The sequence below is a fragment of the Lampetra fluviatilis genome, chromosome 39 (assembly GCF_964198595.1).
Source record: "Lampetra fluviatilis chromosome 39, kcLamFluv1.1, whole genome shotgun sequence".
NCBI classification, from domain to species: Eukaryota; Metazoa; Chordata; class Hyperoartia; order Petromyzontiformes; family Petromyzontidae; genus Lampetra; species Lampetra fluviatilis.
The window spans coordinates 4,153,833-4,180,345 of NC_136313.1; the positions used below are offsets into that span (position 1 = coordinate 4,153,833).

General features: G+C 49.0%; 1 protein-coding gene across 1 annotated transcript; it reads left to right on the forward strand.

Moving 5' to 3' along the window:
* The first annotated feature begins 1,328 nt into the window (after window positions 1-1,328).
* Window positions 1,329-26,054, forward strand: LOC144946028 (proline-serine-threonine phosphatase-interacting protein 2-like). The gene is made up of 15 exons (XM_078874767.1): window positions 1,329-1,361; window positions 4,011-4,111; window positions 5,909-5,983; window positions 6,357-6,391; window positions 9,539-9,645; window positions 10,748-10,810; window positions 12,874-12,975; window positions 15,246-15,291; window positions 16,206-16,285; window positions 16,989-17,087; window positions 17,656-17,752; window positions 20,762-20,858; window positions 23,290-23,348; window positions 24,855-24,946; window positions 25,880-26,054. The coding sequence occupies exons 1-15, from the start codon at window positions 1,329-1,331 to the stop codon at window positions 26,012-26,014; spliced, it is 1,221 nt and encodes a 406-aa protein (XP_078730893.1). The 3' UTR covers window positions 26,015-26,054.
* Window positions 26,055-26,513: the final 459 nt, after the last annotated feature.

Genomic DNA, 26,513 nt, shown 5'->3' on the forward strand with positions numbered 1-26,513 from the left:
ACCTACGTGACTTTACCGAAAAAAACTAAGAGTATGATCACACAGCCCATACTCTGGTTCTTTCGGTAAAGTCACGTAGAGCCAGAGAGTATGGATTCCTGCAGTCACAAGCTTCACATCAAGACCACACAGCCCATGTTGGGAATGACGGAAGACCTTCATGCTGCAGTAGATGGATTATACCGCCGTTGATTATTTAGTGTTGACAGTATTTTCAGTCTTGGGTCAAGTTACAACAGCGAAGACGGAAACGTGGACCAAGGGGAACCTGGGACCGCTGGGAGACGCGAGAAGCGAATTACCAAGCGAGCCAAGACACTCGGGGTGGTGTGGGGGGGGGGGCATTTCGTTGCGTTGCACATCCCGAAAAGATGAGGGAGCTGGGTGAGACATTCTGCAGCATTGTGGAACAACCGAGTGACAATCGGTGACGGCCAAGATAACAAATGCCTCCAGATGGGGAAAGTCATGGGGAGACAGACCGCTTGGGGTTTTATCGAAGTAAATCGTGTAACACGTCGGCTTTCGCGACCAATTCTGGCCGTCGCTTGGTGAGGCTGGTTGTATTTGCCGGCGAAACGTGCTCAAAATGTAATTGTTGTGGGTTTATTCTCCAACACACCGGTGTGCTGAACTAATAACGAATTGCCATATTTTTGTTTACGTGACAACCCCTACTAATTTGTTGGTGGCGAGTTTAACGACACATTCACGCGATCCAACCCAACAAAACATCTCATGGAGAAGTAAATAATTTACGTCTCATCAACTCCTCGCTCCCTACGTGTTGCATCCACCTTCCTGTCCTATTGGGTACGGCGAAGAGGTTCATAAACTGCATCCTCCGCCTGGGTACGGTTTTCCAAATGTATTTCAGCCTTGGTCGATATGAATATTTTAGAGGCCTCTGCCAAGCCACCACTGGATGGAGGCATCTCCAAGCCTTGTCAGTGATAGATGTGGGGGTGCTGCTCGACTATACTTCACCACACTGGTGCAAGTTGTTGAAGGGGCAATCCCCAGGACTGGTGCAGACATCGCTCTCAGCTGATCTTTGCCTTGGCCAGGAATATAAAATCATCACCCTCTGCACGTCGCAACTACGTTATTAATTACATAATAAAGTATGTTATATAAAACATAATCTTATTTAGGAATTGCCAACGTGTCACGGCTGTCGATTCATTGAAACGGGAACGGCAGCCTATCCCAGCGCAACGATTCGTTACTTCCCCTTTGTCACCGCCTACTTGCAATGCAAAAAAACAATAACCCCTCGTGGTGACCAAGGCTTTCTCAGTTCCCGGTTGTCCTCTCGTGCTGCCAGCATGATGCCAATGAGGTTCAAGGACTCTTTCTGGGTGAGTGTCGACACAGACCCCCTTCACTGACACTTGCCATCAGTTTGTCAAAGAGCAAAAAAAAAATTATCGGGCATTAAAAATTTGTCATAAACAGTTGGCCTACATTAAACCCTTATCTTATGTTTCAACATTAGTATCATCATCAGCCGTGTCCTGTCCACTGCTGGATGAAGGCCTCCCCGTGCCCATCGCCGCAATTGCTTGGCGGATTGTGACATCGTAGGACCGTGAGAGATGGCGACGGCTTGGGAAGCTTTTCATTCAGCAGTGGATCGATCATGGCTGTTGCTGTTTGTGGGTTTTGCCAGCATCATTTTTGGTTTTATCCATAAGAGGGTTTTTTTGGGTTAGATCGCGTAACTATAAATGTGTCGTAAAACCCGCCACCACCTGACACAGCCAATTAGTAAGGTTTGTCGCGTAACCAAAACGTGCCAATTAGTTACTAGATCAGCACACCGCAGTGTTGGAGATTAAACCCACAACATTTACAATTCGAGTTTCCGTGACGTTTCACCGGTAATTACGACAACCAGCATCATCAGGCGGCAGCCAGAATTGTGGAGACGTCCTCATATTTTCGGTCTTATATTTACGCGATGTAACCCAAAACAATCCTCTTATGGATAATATTGGTCGCGAAAGCTAACTCCTAATGCTACGTGTTAAATATTGGTTTTAGTGACGGACATTTCCAAAAAGTTCCAGAAAAAAATGGGTTGTTGAAATGACAGAATCAGAATATGTGTTTATACTGGAGGAATCCGATGAGCTCTGAAGCTCTTTTTCACAGATGTTCAGTATTTCCACAGATGTCACGTTGGGATTCAGCGTGCTTCAAACTTTTCCTAGACGTTGATTTACAATGGTTTGACCCACATCAGGCCCTCTAAATGTTTTTTCATTACCAGTTTTGTAAACCTAGACTTGGCTACATATGCAGATACTTTCAACTCTCTTGCGAACATTTATCATTTGCATCAATCCCTCATGGCTTGCTTCATATATTTCAATCACCTTCCTTATAGCAGAACGTATGGAGTTACAGTACTGCTATAATTTACAGTTGTCAATCCCCTGCTAGATGAAGCTCCGACCTGCATTTATAGCTACATCGTTTTTAATCTCCGTTTTTATATTGTTTTGTGTTTTTAGGAACTTTGTTCAAGTGTATTGCAGATTAAATACTGCAATTTTATGCTGTCCAAGTCTTCATTAGTAATGACAGTCCACTTTATATACCTGCTTCAAGTGAGACCCCAGTATTTACAGATATATAATATAAACACAAGAGGAACTTCGCGTATACACTTAACTCATGTTACTAAAATACTGACGTGTGGCAGTGTAATTGCCACATTTGCTGCACTCACCGCTACGAACATACGCATATTAGAGCAGCCTTAGAGAAAATATATGCAGGACTGCACTGGTTATAATATTGGTGCTGGTGGCGATGGCAGGGTAGTGGTTCGCATGCTGTGCTACGAACCCGGCGACCCGAGTTCGATTACCGCTCATGGCTAACACCAGTGACGATTATCTAAATTGGTCCTGGGCCTCCCCTAGGTCGACTCAGCTGCGAATGAGTACCTGGTGCGATGTGTACACATCGCCACTGGGGAAACAAAGGCGGCCGGGCGTGGTGTTGGCCAGCCACCCCCTCGTGTGCCGTGCCGGCCTTCATAGGTGCTCGCTAACAGCACTTGCCCCAGCAGTCTGTTCAGGCTATACGGGGGATCTTTGTATTTTGGGTGGTTGCAATGCTTGGTGCTGGCATCCGTAGTGCTGGTTGTACTTGAGGTCGTAAACTTGGTTCCGCTGTTGCTAGCAGTACTCATACTATTGTAATGACGACTTGACACACTTTCTTGAGATGGTTTATTTTATTGAAGACACGTTCACTTGAACAGGCGGAGAGCCCCATTGCAACAGCCCCGAGTCTCCCGCGCATTTCCCTTAAATGCAGAGGCCATGCCCCCATTCCCGAAACCTTCTCGCTGGTTCTAGACGCTTGCTCCACCGGCAGACTCCACCATCCTCTTCCGTCACCTGGCCACGCTCCTATTCTCGACCATTCCCGTAACCACCAGTCTATTCGTACTGCAGGCTGACTCCCCTGTCATTACCTCCCGTGGCCACTAGTCCACTCACACCGTAGGCTGACTCCCCGGTCATTACTTCCCGTGGCCACTAGTCCACTCACACCGTAGGTTGACTCCCCTTGTCATTACCTCCCGTGGCCACTAGTCCACTCACACAGTAGGCTGACTCCCCTGTCATTACCTCCCGTGGCCACTAGTCCATTCACACCGTAGGCTGACTCCCCTGTCATTACCTCCCGTGGCCACTAGTCCACCCACACTGCAGGCTAACTCCCCCTGTCATTACCTCCCGTGGCCACTAGTCCACTCACACCGTAGGCTGACTCCCCCTGTCATTACCTCCCATGGCCACTAGTCCACTCACACCGTAGGTTGACTCCCCCTGTCATTACCTCCCATGGCCACTAGTCCACTCACACCGTAGGCTGACTCCCCTGTCATTACCTCCCGTGGCCACTAGTCCACTCGCACCATAGGTTTGACTCTCCTGTCATGACACTATCGCTACCTGTGCTGCTCCTGCTGATGGTGCCTGACGCAGTGCGCAGACTTCACGAGCACCGTGGGTTACGATGTCCTCGTCGCCCGACTCACGGATGGACGCAAAATGTGCAAAGACGTGGAGGATCTCATCAAAAGCAGGTGACGCAGAGAGGTGGCCATCTGGGTTCAGCGGGATGCACAGTGCTGGTCCAGGGCTTCCGTTTATTTATTAGGTATAGCCCTGTGAGCCATTCGGCTCTTGAATCGGGTGGGCTACCGAGTGCCACGGTTCGAATCGGTGGTGGGAAGTGTGGGCACTCGTGCAAAAAATTCAATTATTTGGCTGCTGTGAATGGCGAGATGTTAGCCCACATCGCCTGCATATTTAAAGTGTGCATGTCTCTCTCAACGTGGTGGCGTGGATTTTGTTCCGGGTCCTCCGGCTTTTCCCTCTACATTTTTAATCGACATGAGTTCAGAGTATTTGGCTGCTATGAATTTCCACACGATGAGCCACTTCGTTGAGCTATCACTTGTGGCCAGGTCGCTTCTGAAATAGAATAGCGCAGTGGGCTTTGTCCGGTAAAATAAAACAAAAGTTGACTATTTAATTGTAGTGATTTGCATACCTTTCCTGTACCTTGCACTCCCTATCGTTTTGTTGTATTGTTGTGAGCAAAGTTGTTGTCACGTTCTTACCCACCCCGACTGGAACCCTGTGAGAAAGAGCTTCACAGCTCATCGGATTTCTCCACGGTTAATAAAGATTCGGATTCTCAAAATAAATGTGGCCTCCTGTCCAATTTCCCCGTATGTCATAGACCAGAGCCAAGCTGCGCCTTTGTGCTCTCTGAATGCTGATGCAGTTGTACCGCCTGCACACTCGATGGCCACGTCGCTGAGTGGAATGTGGGTTTTAGCCTCCCGTGATTCAACTGCTCAGGTATAGTGAGCTAACGGTCCTCAGCCCAGAATGTTTGATCATCAAAATGAGGGAGAGTGCAGCATTTTCTTGGTGTTTTAAAGAAGTTATTTAAAGGGATCTCAGTAGTAGTTCTGTGATGTCTTTCTCACGGGCCGTTCTCGCGCCCAGGGCAATGCGCAGCTCTGCGAGCATTCCGCATTCCGAAAGGAAATCTTCATCGCATGACGTGATGTCAGCAGCACAAATCGAATTAATGTCGCGAATAAAAGTACAAAAATATGGCAGTAAATTAACCGTTATGCACATGTAGCCATCAAAACTTGTGGTTGCTTACGTTGGGAAACCCGTTTCCATCAATTTTGTAAACTTAAATTCCAATTAATTTGCATTCGGTCGCAAATCCGGTTGCCGACAGAATATATAAGGTCGAACTCATCACACAAAGTGCTTGCCACAAATGAACCACAACACCTTGTTCATCTCCAAGGAACATAAACCATCTCACGCGGACTTCGATCATCCTCGCAGCGGATTTTGGCTCGCCATCGAACAAAGACGGTGGTTACCGCATCGCGCGCTTTCAGATCCGCTTCTGCGGCCGTCTGGAACGCTTTTCCTTTCTACATTAAGAAGCCACTGAAGCTACGCACTTTTTAATCTAGATTGAAAACTCATTTCTTTAGAACCGCTTTTTGTGTTTCGTTTGTTGTCCTTCCCCCACACCTACGATTAGCGCGGTTGGCTACGTACGGTGCGAAAGAAGTTCAATTACATTCTTACAAGTCAATAATTCTCAAATATTCTTTAGTCCTATCATATTTGTGAGATTTTCACAACAGCAAAACGTACGCAAATTACCCCTTTCTCCATTAGGCTTGCTTGCAGCCGTTTTTTTTTATCCAAATGCATTTACCTAAGAATAACTTCTGGTGGAAAACAAGAACCTCTCTGTACACCGGGAAGGAGGCCTCGTTAAGACGCCGGCTGATTAGTTGTCTCCCTTGTGTGTGCGCCCATCGACTGCCCGCCAGAGCAAACCTGGAGGATCGCTACGGAAAGGATCTCATTCATCTGGCCCGGAAAGCTGGTGGGCACACAGAGCTTAAGTGAGTGACCTCCGGGACCCAATACCCAAGTTGCGTGCCGTTTGACTCTTTTCGTTTTCATCAGAGCGTCGTGCACGTAAATTGCATCTCAGAATCGCCGAGAAACAGCAGACTCGCCGGAAAGCAGCCAGGCGGCGAGCCGTGTGTCAACGTTTGCCCAAGTTCTGCGGCCCTCTGTACATTAAGATGTTTTCAGCCATTTAATGCGGGTTTTATATACTCATTTAGTAGACTGCTGTGTGTATGTGTGCGTAGTTATTGCAGCAGCAATGGATTTGGTGGGAAATTTAGTAGGTCGGCGATGCTATGGAAATGCTAGGGTGAGTTAATGCTGATTTTGTTTTGTGTTTGCCATATATTTTCCGTATCACAGTGCTCTGCGAAAGTCCTTTGACACCATGAAACAACGTGAGTATGAGTGTAGTGTTGGGTGAGTATGTGAATGAGCAAGTGAGTGAATGAGTGTGAGAGCGACTTGACTGAGCATGTGGTTGAGTGATCAAGCGAACAGGCTGTTGATGAAGTGGTTCATCAAGTGAGTGATTATGCAGGTGAGTGCATGAGTGAATGAGCGAGTGAGTGAGCAGGTCAGTGTGAGAATATTTGGCAGAGTGAGTGCGTAGATGAGTGTGATCGAGTGAGTGAATGAGTAAATCGTTGAGTCAGTGGGTTAGTGAGCAGAGGTCGCAAACGGGTTTTGATTCTTTACCCGTACCCTACCCGATACCCGGCTACCCGTACCCGGCCGGGTATCGGGTAGGGTACGGGTACGGTACCCGATTGCGACCTCTGGGATGAAGCCATGTTGCAGGCGCGGGTGGGTTGATTCTAGGAACTTGAATTGTTAGAAGAGACAAGACGTTGGAAAATGAGTGACAAACGGTTACTCACCAGTGACTCACGGCCTACCCGTACCCGTACCCGGCCGCACCAGGGTCGCAAACGGGTACCCGTACCCGGCCGGGTACGGGTAGCCGGGTATCGGGTAGGGTACGGGTATCGGGTACTCGGTTGCGACCTCTGTTAGTGAGTGAGCAAATGGTTAAGTGTGAGTGGGTAAGTAAGTTAGTGAGTGAACAGCAAGTGAGTGGCTGAGTGATTGAGTGAGTGAGCGGCGAGTGAGCAAGTGCCGATATCAGGACGCCAATTGAGCTTTGCACTTTTAAATCTGGATCAAAAACTCGTTTCTTTAGAGCTGCTTGCTGCGTTGAGTTTGTTGTCCTTCCACCCGCACCTCCGATAATCACGGTTGATTACGTACGGTGCGAAAGAAGTTCAGCATACATACAAGCGCGTTTAGCGAGTCGAATTGAGCAAACGTCACCCTTTTGAAGTCCTTTATATTAAGTTCGCTTGCGCGCTTGCTTGCGCGCTTACGACCGTGCAAATGTTTCGGTCGTTTTTTAACCCACTTCCCGTGATCCAATCGAGCTGACATTTTGCACAGACTCGTTGTGCGTGACAATTTATTTTAGTGAAAAAATGTTTCCATAACTTTACACTTTTTAGGAAATTTTTATTTTAATTTTATTACCAATTGCTTAATGGTGGCAGGCAATCATCTGACCCATAGGTGGCAGCCATCTCAAGCCAGAGGACGAGAGGACTCTAGCCGCCACGCATATGAGGGATTTATAGTGAAAAACTTTGTTTTTACGGGTTAATTTTATTGGTCAGTGTCCTTGCCAATGAAATGCCGGCAGTCTTGAGTCAGCAATCCTTGTGGCCTGCCGCCGCTTCTTGTGAACAGAAAATAAAAATAAGAGCCGGTAAAACACGACAGCCTCGACGATGATTTGCAGAAGTGACCCTTTTCCTGTTGAGGAACCCGAGAGGGCCGCTTGCGCCCACGTTGTTTGGCGAAATCAAGTTCCTGGAAGGGGTAGAGGGCGGCGGGGGAGGGAGATTGCGTTGCAAAAGCGCGTGCGCTCTCCGGCCACTATCCGCTGAACAGACGCTGTGGTTCATCTTCTTGGTTCTTTCGGTAAAGTCATCACGTAGAAAGGAAGTAATAAAATAATGAAAATAAAACAAAATAAAATAATTCTCACGACGTTTCGGCCACAACTCAAGCAGCCGTCCTCAGGTGAAGACCAGGTCTGTCGGGGAGACAGCGTCTGAATGTTTCAGACGCTGTCTCCCCGACAGACCTGGTCTTCACCTGAGGACGGCTGCTTGCGTTGTGGCCGAAACGTCGTGAGAATTATTTTATTATGTTTTATTTTTATTATTTTATTACTTCCCTTCTACGTGACTTTACCGAAAGAACCACGAAGATGAATCCCTGCAGTCACGAAAGCTTTAAATCGAGACGCTGTGGTCCTCTGCAGCACGGCACATTTGCTCCTCCCGTGTGTGTGTGTTGCCAATGCGGTGGTGTGCACACTTTCGGGAAGTGGTCGCCCTGCAAAGTTGCGTTTGAGACAATGCAGCAGCAAGCGTTCGTGCCACACTGTAACGGGGCAAATAGTTGAGGCTTTCGTCCAAAAAAAAATGAAAAGGAACTACGCTAGAATGAAGTCGTCAGCACTTAGACTGCCGGTCGCGTGCGCAGATGATGGTCGGAGTTTTGTGGAAGGAGAGGGCAAGGGAACTCGGGAGTTCGTCGTAGAATATGTCAGGAACGCGCAACACACGTTATCGGGATGAGGAGGTTGCAGTGCCGGATTTATCCCAGTAGCAAAAGTAGCTACACGTGTGTAGCTACATGTGTAGCTACGGGCCCCGCACTTTCAAGGGCCCCGCGCTGAATGCTTTCAAGCTATTAATTCCGGTGCAGTGATTCTGCACTTGCTCTATTACTATAGTGCTATACTGCCTTCAACTTATATGAACGACTGGGTGTTTAAGGTTAGCGATTTGTCGTATTATCTGGCTGTATAGCAAATGAAAAAATACAATTACTTTACTATGCTTGTGCTGCTCAGCAAAAGTGTTAAATAAATAAATAATTATCAACTTGCCCTCCTGCCCCCTTCTTGCCAAAATCTGTCACCCTCACCATGACCTCCACCCTCCTTCCCACCTCCACCCTCCTTCCCACCTCCACCCTCCCCACCTCCACCCTCCCCACCACCACCCTCCCCACCACCACCCTTCCCACCTCCACCCTCCCCACCACCACCCTCCCCACCACCACCCTCCCCACCACCACCCTCCCCACCTCCACCACCCTCCCCACCACCACCCTCCCCACCACCACCACCACCCTGCCCACCACCACCCTCCCCACCACCACCCTCCCCACCACCTCCACCACCACCCTCCCCACCTCCACCCTCCCCACCACCACCCTCCCCACCACCACCCTCCCCACCTCCACCACCCTCCCCACCACCACCCTCCCCACCACCACCACCACCACCCTGCCCACCACCACCCTCCCCACCACCACCCTCCCCACCACCACCCTCCCCACCACCTCCACCACCACCCTCCCCACCTCCACCCTCCCCACCACCACCCTCCCCACCACCACCCTCCCCACCACCTCCACCACCACCCTCCCCACCTCCACCCTCCCCACCACCACCCTCCCCACCACGTGTTTGGCAGAGCTGGAGTGGCTGGGCTCGGCGCACATGCAGCTGGCGACCAGCCTGCGCGACGAGGCGCGCAAGCTGGAGGAGTTCCGCGAGAAGCAACGCGAGCAGCGCAAGAAGGTAGCGCACCTGGGCACAGGTAGCGCACCTGGGCACAGGTAGCGCGCGCGCGTGTGGGTGTAGTGGAGCGGTAGCGTAGTGGTTGGCGCTACGCCGTGCTACGAACCCGGCGAGCCGAGTTCGATTCCCGCTCACGGCGATCACCCAGTGACGATTAGCTGAACCGGTGCTGGGCCTCCTCTAGGTCGACTCAGCCTCAAATGAGTACCTGGTGCGGTGTGTGTAAACATCGCCACTGGGGAGACAAAGGCGGCCGGGCGTGGTGCTGGCCACCCACCTCTTCGTGTGCCTTGCCGGTATTCATAGGTGCTCGCTAACAGCACTTGCCCCAATTGTCTGTCAAGGCTATACGGGGGATCTTGTATTTGTATCTGAGTGTGTGTGTTGGAGAGAGAGTATCTGGGTGTGTGTGTGTTGGAGTGAGAGTGAGGCTCTGTTGGCTGGGTCACGTAGACCGCATGCCCAGTCACCACATGTCCAAGCAGCTTCTGTTTGGCTAGATAGAGGGGGCTAAACGGGCGCTAAAGAGGAAACGGGTCAACGTGGTACAGGAGGATGTGGAGCGGATAACTGGTGCCATCATTGTTGTGGCCTTCCAACGACAAAAGAGGTCGGAGGAGCGAAGCTCACAACAACGAGCGGTGCACCGGGTGGCTAAAATGCAGCACGTCGGCGCAGTGGGAAGCACAGGTAGTGGCATCTGCCAGTCGTCTCAGTCCACCCATAACACCTGGGTCTGTCCTGTACAGAAAACTTGGCCACACAAAGTCACCGAGGGAACCTCATTTGCCAGTAGAAAAATATGATAATTGTTTTTTTACCCTTTTATCTGGCAACAAAACTGACACCTTATTTTTTACAAGGAGTCATGTTTGCATAAACCACAATACCTGCAGTCATAATGCAAACAAAAAACATAACTCTGATAATGTATGCACTGTCCTTGAAGTTGATTGGTCCTCACCCGAGACAGCTTTCTTTAGAGCCTAGTCTCACATGGTGTTGGACCAAATGACGTGCGCCTTTTGGCGTCATCTGGTCCAACCCCTTTGTCGGCACTGACGATCTGTGCTCCCATTCCGACCTGACGGTTCTCCTGCAGGTGGAGTCTGCGATGGACAAACTGCACAAGCAGCGGGCCACGCTGCACAAGAAGACCCTGGATGTAAGGAGCGCCGATAATAAAACCACGCAGACGAACCCCAAAATATATATATATTTTTTAGCAGATGTTATTGTTTCTACTTCTCCAAATTGCCATCCCGGTTGTGCTACCGGCGTCACCTCACGAGACGAATCATCCATTCGGGGGCCCAGGGCTCAACTGCGGAACTCTCCGTGGTTTAACAACGGCCCGAGGCACGTGGATAGCGTTCGTCACAAAGGGCGGTCGCACCGATATTGAAATTCTCGAAATGACGAAGCAGGCAATACGCCTTCCCTCCCCATAATCTGTCCCTCCGCATAGAACATCGTCATTGTTTTACATGCCAACAACCACCACGGCGTTCTGGGAGCGCATCATTTCAATCAGCATTGGTTTAACACCGGCTTTGACGTTCAGTGTATCATCAGCACAGTTGTATGTACGTATGCTGAACGTCTTTCGCACGTAGCCAACTGTGCGAATGGGAGGTGCGGGAGAAGGACAACGAACTAGACGTAAGAAGCACTTCTAAATAAATGGGTTTTGAATCTAAATCTCATCGTGCATAGCTCCAGTGGCTTCCGAATATCGGATAAAATGAGCGTTCCAGACGGCCGCAGAAGTGGATCTGAAAGCGCCGGGCGATGCGGTGACCTCGGTCTTTGTTCGATGGCTCGCAGCCAGCGTGATGGGTTGATGCTCCTTGACAAGATCAGCGAGGTACTGTGGCTCATTTGTGGCGAGCACTTTGTGTGTGATGAGTGCGACCTCACGATGTTTTCGTTCGGCAACCGGACTTGCTACCCAATGCAAATTAATCCGAATTTAAGTTGACAACATTCATGTAAACAGGTTGCTCAAGTTCTGAAGAAGTTTAAGGCTTCCTCAAACCAATGCTGGCGAACCGCCTGACGATTATCGACGATGTGAGAGACGGGCCCTCGTTCGGACCCACAAAGACAAAGATCCCCCGTGTAGCCTTAACAGACTGTCGGGGCAAGTGCTGTTAGCGAACACCTATGAAGGCCGGCACGGCACACGAGGGAGTGGGTGGCCAGCACCACGCCCGACCGCCCTTGTCTCCCCAGTGGCGATGTTTACGCACCGCACCAGGTACTCATTTGAGGCTGAGTCGACCTAGGGGAGGCCCAGGACCGGTTCAGATAATCGTCATCGGTTTTGGCCGTGAGCGGGCATCGAAATCGGGTCGCCGGGTTCGTAGCGCAGCGTCGCGCTAACCACTACACTACCGCTCCCCACACGTTCCGACCCACGCACACACAAACGTGTAGCTACACGTGTAGCTACACAAGTAGCTGCACATGTAGCTACGGGCCCCGCACTTTCAAGGGGCCCGCGCTGAATACTTTCAAGCTATCAATTCCGGTTCAGTGATTCTGCACTTGCTCTATTACTATAATACTATACCGCCTTCAACTTTTATGACCGACTGGGTGTTTAAGGTTAGCGATTTTTCGTATTATATGGCTGTATAGCAAATAAAAAATATACAATTACTTTACTTTGCCAGTTAAAAATTTGTGTTTCAATATTTTAGTTTCATTTATTTATTTAGGGCCCCTTTATAACATATTCTAGAGGCCCCACGCGAGCTTAATCCGGCACTGATCACAGCACATCACGGCACATCACGGCACAACCGAACAACATCTTATTGGTTCTTTCGGTAAAGTCACGTAGAATGGAAATAATAACAATTTGCATATCAAGAGGAATTTAGCATATTTATGGGAAATGCTAAATTCCTCTTGATATGCAAATTGTTTTGTCAAGGCGCTCTTCGCCCTCTCCATCCCAGCTTAAATAGTCGCTCCAAGCCTGGGGCTTGTCATTCAGACTCTGTCTCCTCGACAGACCTGTTCTCCACCTGAGGACGGCTGTTTGCGTTGTGGCCGAAACGTTGTGAGAATTATTTTATTATTTCCATTCTACGTGACTTTACCGAAAGAACCAAGAAGATGAATCCCTGCGGTCACGAAAGCTTTACATCGAAATTTAACCGAACAACAGTTGGAAGTCGCGGTGATTGACCGTCGCGGTGTCCCGCGCGGACCCCGCAGGCGAAGCGCGGCTACGAGCAGCGGTGCCGCGAAGCGGACGAGGCGGAGAGCGCCGTGCACAACAAGAACGCCGCCTGCGCGACCCCGCGGCAGCAGGAGAAGGTGACCCCCACACTCACTCACTCAGTCAGACACTCTCACACACTCACACACACTGAGACTCACTCAGACACTCACTCACTCAGGCACTCAGGCACTCTCATACAAAGATAAAGATCCCCCGTATAGCCTTAACAGACTGTAGGGGCAAGTGCTGTTAGCGAGCACCTATGAAGGCCGGAACGGTACACGAGGGGGTGGGTGGCCAGCACCACGCCCGACCGCCTTTGTCTCCCCAGTGGCGATGTTTACACACCGCACCAGGTACTCATTTAAGGCTGAGTCGACCTAGGGGAGGCCCAGGACCGGTTCAGATAATCGTCACTGGTGTTAGCCGTGAGCGGGAATCGAACCCGGGTCGCCAGGTTCATAGCGCAGCGCGCTAACCGCTACACTACCGCTCCCCACACTCTCACACACACACTCACTCAGACACTCTCACTCACACACACTCACACACACTGAGACTCACTCAGACACTCACTCACACACTCACTGACTCAGGCACTCTCATACACACACTCTCACACACACACTCACTCAGACACTCTCACTCACACACACTCACACACACTGAGACTCACTCAGACACTCACTCACACACTCACTCACTCAGGCACTCTCATACACACACTCTCACACACACACTCACTCGGACACTCTCACTCACACACACTGAGACTCACTCAGACACTCTCACTCACACACACACTCACTCAGACACTCACACACACACACACTCACTCAGACACTCTCACACTCACACTCACTCAGACACTCACTCACTCAGACACTCACACTCTCACACTCAGTCAGACACTCTCACTCACACTCACTCACACTGAGACTCACTCACACACTCACTCACTCAGTCAGACACTCTCACTCACACACACTCACTCACACTCACTCACACTCACTCAGACAGACACACAGACACTCTCACACACACTCACTCACACTCACTCACACTCTCTCAGACAGACACACATACATTCTCACACACACTCACTCAGACACACACTCACTCACTCAGACACTCTCGCTCACACACACTGAGACTCACTCAGACACTCTATCACACACACTCACTCACTCAGACACTCACACTCACTCTAACACTCACTCAGACACTCACTCACACACACACTCACTCAGACACTCTCACTCACACACACTCACACACACTCACACTCACTCACACACACACTCACACTCACTCAGTCAGACACTCTCACTCACACACACTCACACAGACACTCTCACACTCACTCACTAAGGCACTCTCACTCACACTCACTCACACACACTCACTCAGACACTCTCACACACTCACTCAGACACTCACACTCACTCAGACACTCTCACTCACACACACTCACTCACTCACTCAGACAGACACTCTCACTCACACTCACTCACTCACACACTCACTCAGACACTCTCACACACACACTCAGACACTCTCACACTCACACACTCACTCAGACACTCTCACTCACACTCACTCACTCAGACACTCTCACTCAGACACTCTCACACACTCAGACACTCTCACACTCACTCAGACAGACACTCTCACACACACACTCAGAAACTCACACTCTCACACACACTCTCACTCTCACACTCACTCACACAGACACTCTCACACACTCACTCAGACTCACACTCACACTCAGACACTCAGACACTCACACTTTCACACACACTCTCACTCTCTCACGCTCTCACTCAGACACTCAGACACTCTAACACACACACTCAGATACTCACACACTCTCTCACTCTCACACATACTCAGACACTCACACTATAAGAGGATGGTTCTGGGGACACCAGGACAGCCGGAATTCCCAGTGTCACGGTATCCGGCGGTATTGGGTGACCCGTGGTGGTGACGGTGGCTCTTTGGGGGCCCTTTGTGAAGAATGTCATGTTTTGGCAACCCCCGCTCCTCCCCCCGTCCTTTCAATTGCGCATTGAAGCTGTGAGGGTCAGCCCCGAAACGTCGCCAAATGTATACCATTTTCTTGTTAGGTTATATCACGTAAATAATATTAACGTGTCGCTAACCCACCACCAGCCGACACTTGATCAAAACGCGCCAATTATCTACTACTTCAGTAGTAGATAATTAGCGAGGCTGCAGTAAAGGTCAAGAACCACTGGATTAAGATGTTGTGTCGGCCAATGAGTGTCAACGTTGATCTTCACGGTTGTGTGTTTATGCCAAGTGCCTTTGTGACTCTGCGTGGGATTTGTGGTTTCAGGTGAAGGCGAAGGGTCTTCAGACGCGGGAGGCAGCACACGAGGCTGGTAATGCCCAGAGATGGCGCCCAAGTTGTATAATCCGCGAGCCGTACCCTTTCGACTTCACCCCAATCAGTTGGCATCCACCAAAACGAATGCCTAGTGCTGCATGTAGCAGCAGCGAGTCTCACCTGACACAGAACTTTCCCCTAATCCGATATACAGAACTCTTTGTCTCATCCAATACACAGCGCTTGTCGAATTCCAGAGGTGACCCTTGACTCTTCTGACACAGAGCCCTCATCTTGTCCCATCACTGATCTCATCCGATGCAGAATTTTCATCTCATCTTATACGGAACCCTTGTCTCATGTGGAAGAAAAAAAACTTTCTTTGTTTGATCCAAACCAGAACTCTCGTCTTATCCATTACAGAAGCCGTGCTTCCAGTGCCGGATTATCCTCGTAGCAAAAGTAGCTACATATGTAGCTACAGGCCCCACACTTTCAAGGGACCCGCGCTAAATGCTTTCAAACTATCAATTCCGGTTCAGTGATTCTTGCACTTGCTCTATTACGATAGTACTCTACTGCCTTCAACTTTTATGAACGACTGGGTATTTAAGGTGAGCGATTTGTCGTATTATTTCGCTGTATAGCAAATGAAAAAATACAATTACTTTTCTATGCATGTAAAAAATGTGTGTTTTTATATTTATGTTTTTATTCAATTTAGGGCCCCTTTATAACAGATGCTACAGGCCCCGCACTATAGCTTAATCTGGCACTGCTTGCTTCATGGGTAATTGGTGTTGGCCCAAATATCCAGGACCCACCTGACAGAGAGCCTTTGGAGTTTGACTCGCACGGGTAAATAATGTATGATTATTATTATATTACAGGATCCTTGACCCGTCCGATGCAGAACCCTCATCGCATCCGATTGCGTTTGTAGATAACAATGCTAATGTTGTACCACAGACAGGCAGTACCAGCAGCTTGTGGACAGCCTGGAGGCCTTGCGGAGAGACTGGGAGAGTGAGCACGTGAACGCATGCGAGGTGAATGGGCAGGCAGGGCCCTCACTCATGGGGCACACCTCGTTCACCGCAGCCTCTGTGTGGCAGTGATCTTCATTGCAAGGCCCGCGGGCCACTAACGGCCCCTTGGTGGTCGTTAGTGCGGCCCCCGACAATACACAGCAGATGTGAAAACACTCCCCCATCATCATCACCATCGTGCTGCTGTCAAACCCCCATTGGTTTCAAATGGTGTGGCAGCCCTCACACCGACGATGTCTTATCGGCAAAAGTGTCCCCTCCCCAGAGGTCGCAAACGGGTTTTGATTCCTTACCCGTACCCGTACCCGGCCGCACCAGGGTCGCAAACGGGTACCCGTACCCAGCCGGGTACGGGTATCCGGGTATCGGGTAGGGTACGGGTATCGGGTACCCGGTTGCGACCTCTGCCCCTCCCTCGCCCCGCCTCTGAAAAAGAGTGAAGAACACCGATCGACGGTCAATTTAGACCAATCGCTCACTGTAACCACTCGCACGGGAACTCCCGTCTCTCGCGCCACTCACTCTCAAGAACAATTCCGCCTCTCCAGCCATTCACTCCATTCACTCACACAGTCACTCCAGCCAATTCACAGTCATTGCAGTCACTCACTGCTGTCGTTTACAGTTGCGCAACACAGCCACTCACACCAGCAGCTCTCTAATGCCGACACTGCTGCTGCCGCTGCTGCTGCTGCATCCGCAGGGCTTTGAGCAGCAGGAGTTTCAGAGGGTCAATGTCCTGCGCAACTCCCTGTGGATCCACACCAACCAGCTGTCCCAGCAGTGCGTGCATGACGACGAGGTTAGTGGCGCAGCGCGGTTGGCGTGAGCCCTCGTCAGTGACGTAGTAGCTGCGTCGTCAGTGACGTAGTAGCTACATTATCAGTGGTATAGTAACTACATTATCAGTGGCGTAGTGACTGCGTTTTTCTGGATTTTTTTGTTGTTATTCTGTCTCTCACTGTTCAAATAAACCTACCATTAAAATTATAGACTGATCATTTCTTTGTCAGTGGGCAAACGTAGAAAATCAGCAGAGGATCAAATAATTTTTTCCCTCACTGTATCTTCTTGTCCAATCACATCGTCGTTATGCTCACGGTCTCGAACATTTAACGCTGTCGGGGGCGCTCCGTCTACGCAAAATGCAGCCACTGCAGCCCTCACGGTGGTTGTCAAGGGGGCCCCAACTCGTAGCTTTGGTCACAGGGGGTGTGGGGGGGGGGCTTAAGGCACCCACTGCCCCCACGCTAGTTACCCAATTGCTAACCTGAATCGTGCAGGCAGAAGAGAGGTGGATCGTCTCGTGTCTGACTAATTATTGCAGTGGCAATAGCTCTCAAATAGTTGTTTCTCTCTTTCTCTCGCAGATTTACGAAGGCGTGAGAAAAATCCTGGAGCAGTGTGACCTCCAGGCTGAGATCGACTACTTTGTCCAGCTCAAGCAGACGGGCTCCGATCGCCCGGGTAGCCCCACCATGCTCACATACGCACACACACACGCACGCACACACGCACGCACGCACACACGCACGCACACACGCACACGTACACGCACGCACACACACACGCACGCACGTACACACGCACACACACACACGCACACGCACACACACGCACACGTACACGCACACACACGCACACACGCGAGCACTGCTGTTAGCGAGCACCTATAAAGGCCAGCACGGCACACGAGGGGGTGAGTGGCCAACACCACGCCCGACCGCCTTTGTCTCCCCAGTGGCGATGTTTACACATTGCACTCATTTGAGGTAGCCAGTACACTCACTCCGATTAAGAAACAGGCTACAGTCTACATTCGTGTTTTTTTTTATTTTTATTGACTTTATTTTTTATTATTATTTTCTATCGACCTCACTTTACCGAAAGAACCACAGAATATTTCTCCCTCTACTCTTAGGGATCATCGATGAGTTCCTTTTTCTCGGCTGTTGGAGCCTTTGGTGTTGACACTGAATAGTGAGGCTCTTAAAACGTGGTCCGGTGCGATGTCTGTCCCTTGCAGTGACCACGGTTCTTATATTTCTTCAGTCCCCTGGTTTTGAAAGTAAAAAAAAACAATCAATGGAGAGTAAACATTGAAAAAAAAAAGTCAACATTTAAAAATAAAAATAGTAAATGAAGATTAAACATTGAAAGTAAAAAATAGGAAATAAAGAGTAAACATTTTAAATATAAAAATAGTAAATGAAGAATAAATATTGATAGTTTAAAATAGTAGATAAAAAGTTACAAATTATCCCGAGTGTCCCAGCTCCTTGGCTCCAGCTCTAACAGTGTACACTATGAAACATGTTTAAAACACCGCTGTGTGTATACTTTAACAGCACGAGTGCGTATTAATAAGACGTCAGAAAACCAAAATAGAATAGAAACTAAAAATAAAATTGGGACTCAAATATAACTTGGTACAGTTACTGCAGTTTGGATCTCGACAAAGTTCAGACATGCTGCTGCGAATAATTATAGCGACCCCCACTGGTTTCTCTCAAAAAGGCCACGTGTACATGCGTTGAAAGAGGTTTTTAAACTCTCACCTCCGATTAGCACGATTGGCCACATACGGTGCGCAATAAGTTCAATGATAAACACATTCCTGCGGAGGGAGCTGGTAGGAACGTTGGGTTTCTCGGTCAATGGCCAGGGTCAACGGCGGCGTGGTGTATTCCGCAAATATGCCCGACTGTGAGGGCGGGCACAAGCCGGCGTGAGTAGGTTAAACGTTGAGTTTTATAAGGGCACCACGGGGTGACCAGCCCCTCCCCACCCAGCCCCACCCCTCCCACCCCCCACCCAGCCGCACCCTCCCCACCCTCCCCACCCAGCTCCTCCCCACCCTCCCCACCCAGCCCCTCCCCACCCTCCCCTCTCCACCCAGCCCCACCCTTCCCACCCAGCTCCTCTCCACCCTCCCCTCCCCACCCAGCCCCTCCCTACCCACGCAGCCCCTCCCTAACCACCCAGCCCCTCCCTGAACGACGGATGGACACAATAATCCCCTATGGGCTGGTGTAACCAGGAGGTTCCTACCAGTATAAGTTCTTTGTGCTCTATAAATGGTCATATACGGACTGAATCATTCACTTTTATGCTCGCATTTTTCTCCGTGTACAATTGGATTGAAAGAGTGTCTCATGGCAAACACATGTTAAGACACTGCAACGGAGATGCGTCGGCTCGCCAATCTTTTCCCACTGAAAACCAAACTCGGACGCATTTCTCAGTTAGCGCTGGGTCCATCAAAACTGTGCAGTGCAATAAAGTTCAACACGATACCGTACGAAAATCAATTCCTGCCAACCCCCAACCACGGATGCCAATTCTAGATTTGAAGCTTTCGTGACTGCAAGGATTCATACTCTTAGTTCTTTCGGTAAAGTTACGTAGGTAAAAAATAAAACAATAAAATCACGACGTTTCGGAGGCAACACAAGTCTCCGTCATCAGGTGGGACCGTCACAGCCAGATTTGCTGATTTTATTGTTTTATTATTATTAATTTTAATTACATTTTTTACCTACGTGACTTTACCGAAAGAACTAAGAGCACGGATGCCAATTCCCGCACCCTCCAGGCCAAGCCCCGAAAGGTTTCAACCCTCGAGGTCTTGAACAATGCATTGACCCTAGACTCCTAGAGGTATATACATCAATGTGCCCTTCCTTGGCTGCCCATTTCGACCAGAATTACCTTCAAGATCGCTTGCCTCTGCTACCGCCCCCTAAAATCCGGCTACCCACCGTAGCGAAGTTCCCTGCTGACGCCTTCAGTTGACCGTAGACACATTCGAAGTGCGTCGCAGAACCTCCTTGAAGCTCCCAGGACAAGGACTTTCGTTTACTCCGTCGCAGCCCCCCCCCCCCCGTCATCTGGAACGTCATCCCCCTTCACGTCGGTAACGATCAATCGTTTTCTCCGTTCACAAACCATCGAAGAGGCGCATCTCTTCAACTCGACATTTAATCACCGAGTCTCCCTGACGCTGAGATCCGTTCCATGCCTCAGCAATGCGTCTTCGGTCCGCAACATTGCGCGCGTTATGAATTGTATTATTATTCAGGCAGAGTGTGTGGTAGTACAGGGGTGGCACATCCCTGAGTGGACCGTGCTGTATGAGTGTGCGCGTATATGTGTGTGTGGGGACCGGTAGCTTAGCAGTTAGCGCACTGCGCTACGAATCCAGGGACCCCAGTTCGATTTCAGTTGACGGCCAACCCCAGTGACTATTATCTGAACCGGTCCTGGGCCTCCCCTAGGTCTACTCAGCCTCAAATCAGTACTTGGTGCGGTGTGTAAGCATTGCCACAGGGGAGACAAAGACGGCCGGGCGTAGTGCTGGCCACCCACCCACCCCCTCGTGTGCCGTGCTTGCTTCCATAGGTGCTCGCTAACAGCACTTGCCCCCAAAGTCTGTCAAGGCTATACGGGGGTATCTTTGTCTTTGTGTGTGCGCAGCTCCCATCGTGTATGAGAACTATTACACGAAGATCAGGGATAGCAGCATGTTCGCTCTGGACACGTGCAGTCAAGGCACCCCCAACGCCAAACGCAGGTAAGCTTCACCGCCGGCGTTCGCGTCGCAGGCAATCGCCGGCCGTTTGTTTGTGTTTTGTGCGCGTCCACCGATTAGTTGTTCTAGATTTGAAGTTTTCGTGACTGCAAGGATCCATACTCTTTGGTTCTTTCGGTAAAGTCACGTAGGTGAAAATATATGTTTTTAAATAAAAATAATAAAATTTAGAATTAAAATGAAAATAACTAAACTTAAATCACGACGTTTCGGGCGCAACACAAGCGTCCGTCATCAGGAGTATGGATCAGCTGTTTTTACACGCTTTCATTTAACTCACTCTGTCTGCTGTTGTCGTTGTTGTCGTTGTATCCTCAAATCTTGCAACTCAATTTTAACCCACTTCCCAATGTGGTATCGACTGCAAACTTGGTATACTTATGTCATACTGATGACAATACTATATTCTATCATAAAATAAAAAAATATATATTATTAAACATTTTTTTTATATGTTATGTTTCGTCTTGGGTCTAATTGTTCACGGTCAACTGACGTTGGCTGTAATTGGCCACGGTCCCCTAAGTTATGGCAAGCTTCGGGGCCACCTCCTGGAGTCGTGGAGTTCTTCCATTACTAGTACATTTCATAAAAGCGTGTTTAAAAAAAAGTTTTTTTAATACTAATTATTACAAAGACTCAACTCGTCCTTGTCTAACCCTGCCTTCTCTCCTCACTCTGCCCCCCTGCCACGCGCTCGCCTACCGCTCCCTTCTCATCTTCAGAATCTTTATTTATCCTGGAGAAATCTTATGAGCTATGAAGCTCTTTCTCACAGATGTCTAGTAGTTCTTATTCTATACTTTGTGGTTCTTTCGGTAAAGTCACGTAGGTATAAAATAAAATAAATCACGACGTTTCGGGCGCAACACAAGCGTCTGTCATCAGGTGTGTGTTGTGCCCGAAACGTCGTGATTTATTTTATTTTATACCCACGTGACTTTACCGAAAGAACCAAAGAGTATGGATTCCTGCAGTCACGAAAGCTTCAAATCAGTTCTTATTCTACTCCCGTCCACGCACTCTGCTGCCTCTCTACTCTCATGCCAAAAGTGTTATCCTGGCTTCACAGAGTGATCGCTTCAATCCACGTATGGCGTGTAGTTATTGGAATAATGCGACAGAGGCACTGACTGACCTTTTGTAATATGAGCACTCAGTGTCATTGTGACATTTGCACGAGTGACACGGAGTGAACAGATTGGGAACTACGCCTGCACTGTGGACGTGGGCCAGTACGGCATGTGACCAAATCACCGTGCCCGGTGACGGACCTTAGGGGCCGTCCATAAATGACGTCACGCACCTGGGGGGGGGGGGGGGGTCAGACATTTGTGACGATGTGCGACGAGGGGGGGGGGGGGGTGAGAAATGTGACGTCACGTAAAAATGCGCCACTTTAAATAAATATATCATTGTTATAACAACACTAATTGTTATAACAACACTCCTACAACATCAGAGTGCAGCGCCACATTAAATACGCACTACAATGACAATAGTTTAAAGCGATATGAAGCATGTTTTATTTTCAAAATGGAAATATGGTTTTTGGGGGGGGGGGGGGCAGAGTTTTCTGACGTCATATTTGAGGGGGGTCTGACTTTTTGTGACGCCGTGTGACGACGATGGGGGGGGGGGGTCAAAAATCGTCCAAAATCGCGTGACGTCCTTTATGAACGACCCCTTAGAAGCTAAGCAGAATTGAAGCCCTGTTGGCACTTCGATGGGAGACTGCCCAGGAATACCAGGCGTTGGAAGCTTAGGCTCCAAAGTGGTCAGGTGACCTTCGTTCGAATCCATGAAACGATATTTGCGTGGCTTTGGGTGCGACTCCATCCTACGCTTGGGGTTTCTCTGGTCTCTGTGGTTTCCTCCTAGATTCGAAACACTCAGCAATGTCATCAGTCCAACTTTGCTATGCAGGACCCTGCTGAAAATGGTTCTGAGAAATGCTGTGTAAGTTCTGTTGCATAGTTCTCCGTTGTGTTTCCCGTTAGTAGTCACCCTTCTGAACTGAGCTCATTTCAACTTCTTGAGAGGCTTCTTCTGAAGAGGCTCCCCAGCACGCGCTAAACTAAGGACATCATGCCGAACACCCTGCGGTACAATCTAGATTTGAAGCTTTCGTGACTGCAGGAATCCATACTCTTTGGTTCTTTCGGTAAAGTCACGTAGGTAGAAACTAAAATAAATCACGACGTTTCGGGCGCAACACAAGCAATCATCATGTGGGAAAATCACAGCAAGAATTATTTTTTTTGGCTGAAGTGAATTCTGAGACTCGGGCTTTCTTGGGTAAATAAAGGATAATATCGTTATTGTTACATTATCCCAGTGAGTGCTACTGCCGATTGACGCTGATGTGTTTGTGTGCTGCTATGTTTCCGCCACTGTTTGACGGATTTGCCAGGAACTCTCCTATTGCCATGAACTCTCCGAAAGAAAAACACGAGAGTACGCTCCATAAAGGTAGCGACTGAGCTCCCCTCTCTCTCCCTTCACTTTGAAACGATGAAGCCCAAACAGGAAATGAAGTACAACTTCGAATATCTAATCACCTATCCGCCATAACCAATTAACCGCCTACACCAAGTGCAGTATTTGTGCATGGAGTAACTTTTGTTTTATACACGTGTTCACAATGATGACGTTGTCACGCAATGTATATTAATCTTGCGTACATTCATTTACTTCTAAAGGGCAGTAACGCACCGTCCTATGTTTAAAGGAGCTTGCACTCTGGTGTTGTCCAGTGACATATGATGATTGTAACTGGCATTTCCTATAGACATTCACGTATTCGAACTTTTCACATATCCGGCTTTACCTCTGGGCGCCATTTAGTTGAATAGGTGACGTTGCACTGTAGTGCAAATTTCGCACAAATTATTTATACCAGCTTGGTGGATAATGACAAAAAAAACCTGTGAATTGACGCAATGTTTTCCTGATTCAACAAATGTTGCTAGAAAACATTGCTTGAAGGCCCATTGGCAGACACATTCTTTTTTTAGGTGGAGAAACTGTTCGTGGCTATTCATTAACTTCCTGCATACAATATACTCTTGATCTTTTTTCCCATTGAGTGTGCCATCGACATCATCACGTCATGAGACATAGAAGCCATTCCGAGTTCCCGCCGAGCAGTGCAATCCTGTGTGCCCGAGTACAGCTGTGAGAGGACCTTCTGAAAAACCCCCCGAGTGGCATTTCAAAAAGTGTAATACATCCGAGGGTGGCCTTTCTCACACACAGCATTGGGAGGCCCTCGTTCAGCACTCTATTGACAAATGGGCTCTATGGGCGCATGTTCCTTCCCCCGCACCACCGATCAGTGCTGCCGGCTACGTACGGTGCGAGAGAAGTTCTACATACATACATGATTTAGATGGGTTTGCATTTCAACACTATCCGTCAAAAGTGTCGTAACAATATTAAAATGTAATTAATTATCATTGTGATATTGTAATGCATTTATGAACTCAGATCCGTGACTGGCACATGACAATCAAACACGACGCCTTAATTTTCCAAGCAGGAATTTAGCCAAATTTTATTGGCACGCCGAGTTTGAAGGCTCGGCTCTGGCTTGCGTCGCTCAGTTTATTCCAAAGACGTGTGAGCTGCTCAGCCACGGCTTGGTTGAGGCTCAGCTGATGGAAATCATCAAACATGGCTGGGACCATGCTCAGATCCGGCTGACATTTAAGCGCGGCTTTGAGCCGGCTAACTTGAGTCAGAGCTAAGCCTGAGCCGAGTCGTGACTAAGATATAGGCCCAATTGTGCAGACCTTGGCTGTGTTCTTCAGGCTGTACATCGTGATATATATAAGCATCGCCTGCCCTTGCCTATGAGGGTGTACTTAAATCGAGCCAGCTTTTACCGTGTCCCGTGATAGTGGAGAGCAGTACTTCTCCCACCACGTGACCGATCGGTAATGGAAGTGACGCCGGTTTTTGTGACTTCACACACAGAGCACGTGGTGTACAGCTCCATAACTGACATAGCCGGGAGATGCAAGCCGGATGCCCAAGTCCACCGTGTTCTCTACACATTCGCGGGGCAGGTGAATGTGCTCGTGATCTACTCGCACGAGGAGTCGATGGTGGTGAACACTTGTGCAGAATATTTCGGGAAAAAGGGTATTCTGGGCATTGTGGGCAACCTGCAAGGGCTGCAAGGGCTTCCCCTTTGCGGCTCTTTGGCTGCCCTCTTACGGGCAACCGTTTTTGGAAGAAAAAATAATACCAAAAACTTCAATGTTAAACATAATTTAACGCAAAGATAATAAACAATTTATTAAATATGAGACGGAACGGGTCAGTATGGTATGTCTTTGTGACAACAAAATGTACGGTATTGTTAAAGGAGAACTCAGGGGGACAAAATACTAAATAGACACAATTTATTCCATCACCTATTTTGTTTATTTAAGTCAGAATGTGTCATCTGCTGTATACCTGCTGCTGTGTTTGTGTACGAGTAGCTCTGCATGTGATGCGGCTCTCGAACTATTTTGGTCAGAGGCAGAAACCCCCAAAAATGGCTCCTCTTCTTTGAAAGGTTTCCAAGCCCCTGGTCTTGAAAATGACATCATTGCGTAGTTAACGACGATCTCTGCTAAATACGAAGTTTAATAATAATTGTCATAATCTAATTTATTAATCTACACAATTATCACCATGTCTGCAATCCACGGGTCACCTCGCAGCTCAGAGGTAGGTCTGTGATATCTGCTTCAGTGGGCCATTCTCCAACAGCGAGAGCTGCACTGCTGTGCGTGAAATCTTAATGGACACTCTGTCTCATGATGCTGAACACACAATCGAGATAATACTGGGGGGGAAAAAATGGCAAAACAATGGCCAAATGGACTACACCACCCATTCTCATTGACCAAAGGGCAACACTGTTCCATGGTCTGTGTTTGTTTCCTACTGGGGACCATGGCCCCAGAGTAATAACGTAGACATGCCCACGCCCTCCCTCTTGAATGCAGGAACCAGGGACATTGAGTGTGGTGGAGGGCGATCAGGTCCTGGTGCTGAGCGGTGGCGCCGATGCCGGGTGGGTGATGGCGGAGAAGTGCGGCCAAAGAGGGCACGTTCCCGCTTCCTACCTGCAGTCCATCTGACCAGGCATTCATCATCATCATCACGATCCATGGGCAGATAGCCCCATAGGTGTCCATTTGTTTCCACTTTCCTCTTCGTCTTGTGCCAATCTGCTCAAGTGGTGCACGTATTTCTTGTTTTCATCAAGCCGTTCTCTGTTAGGTTTTCCTCTCTTTCCGGTTCCTTCCATTTTTCCGAACAACACACTTTCAATCTTCCTGTTGTCCATCCTACACGTGTCCAAATAGTGGCAGTTCCCTTCTTATCACTGCCTGCATCAGGTATTCTTCTGAGCAACCGTTTTCTTACTTCTACATTGGTCACCCTTTGGCAGAGGTCGCAAACGGGTTATGATTCCTTACCCGTACCTGGCCGCACCAGGGTCGCAAACAAACACCCGTACCCTACCCGATACCCGGCTACCCGTACCCGGCCGGGTATCGGGTAGGGTACGGGTACCCGATTGTGACCTCTGGGATGAAGCCATGTTGCAGGTGCGGGTGGGTTGATTCTAGGAAC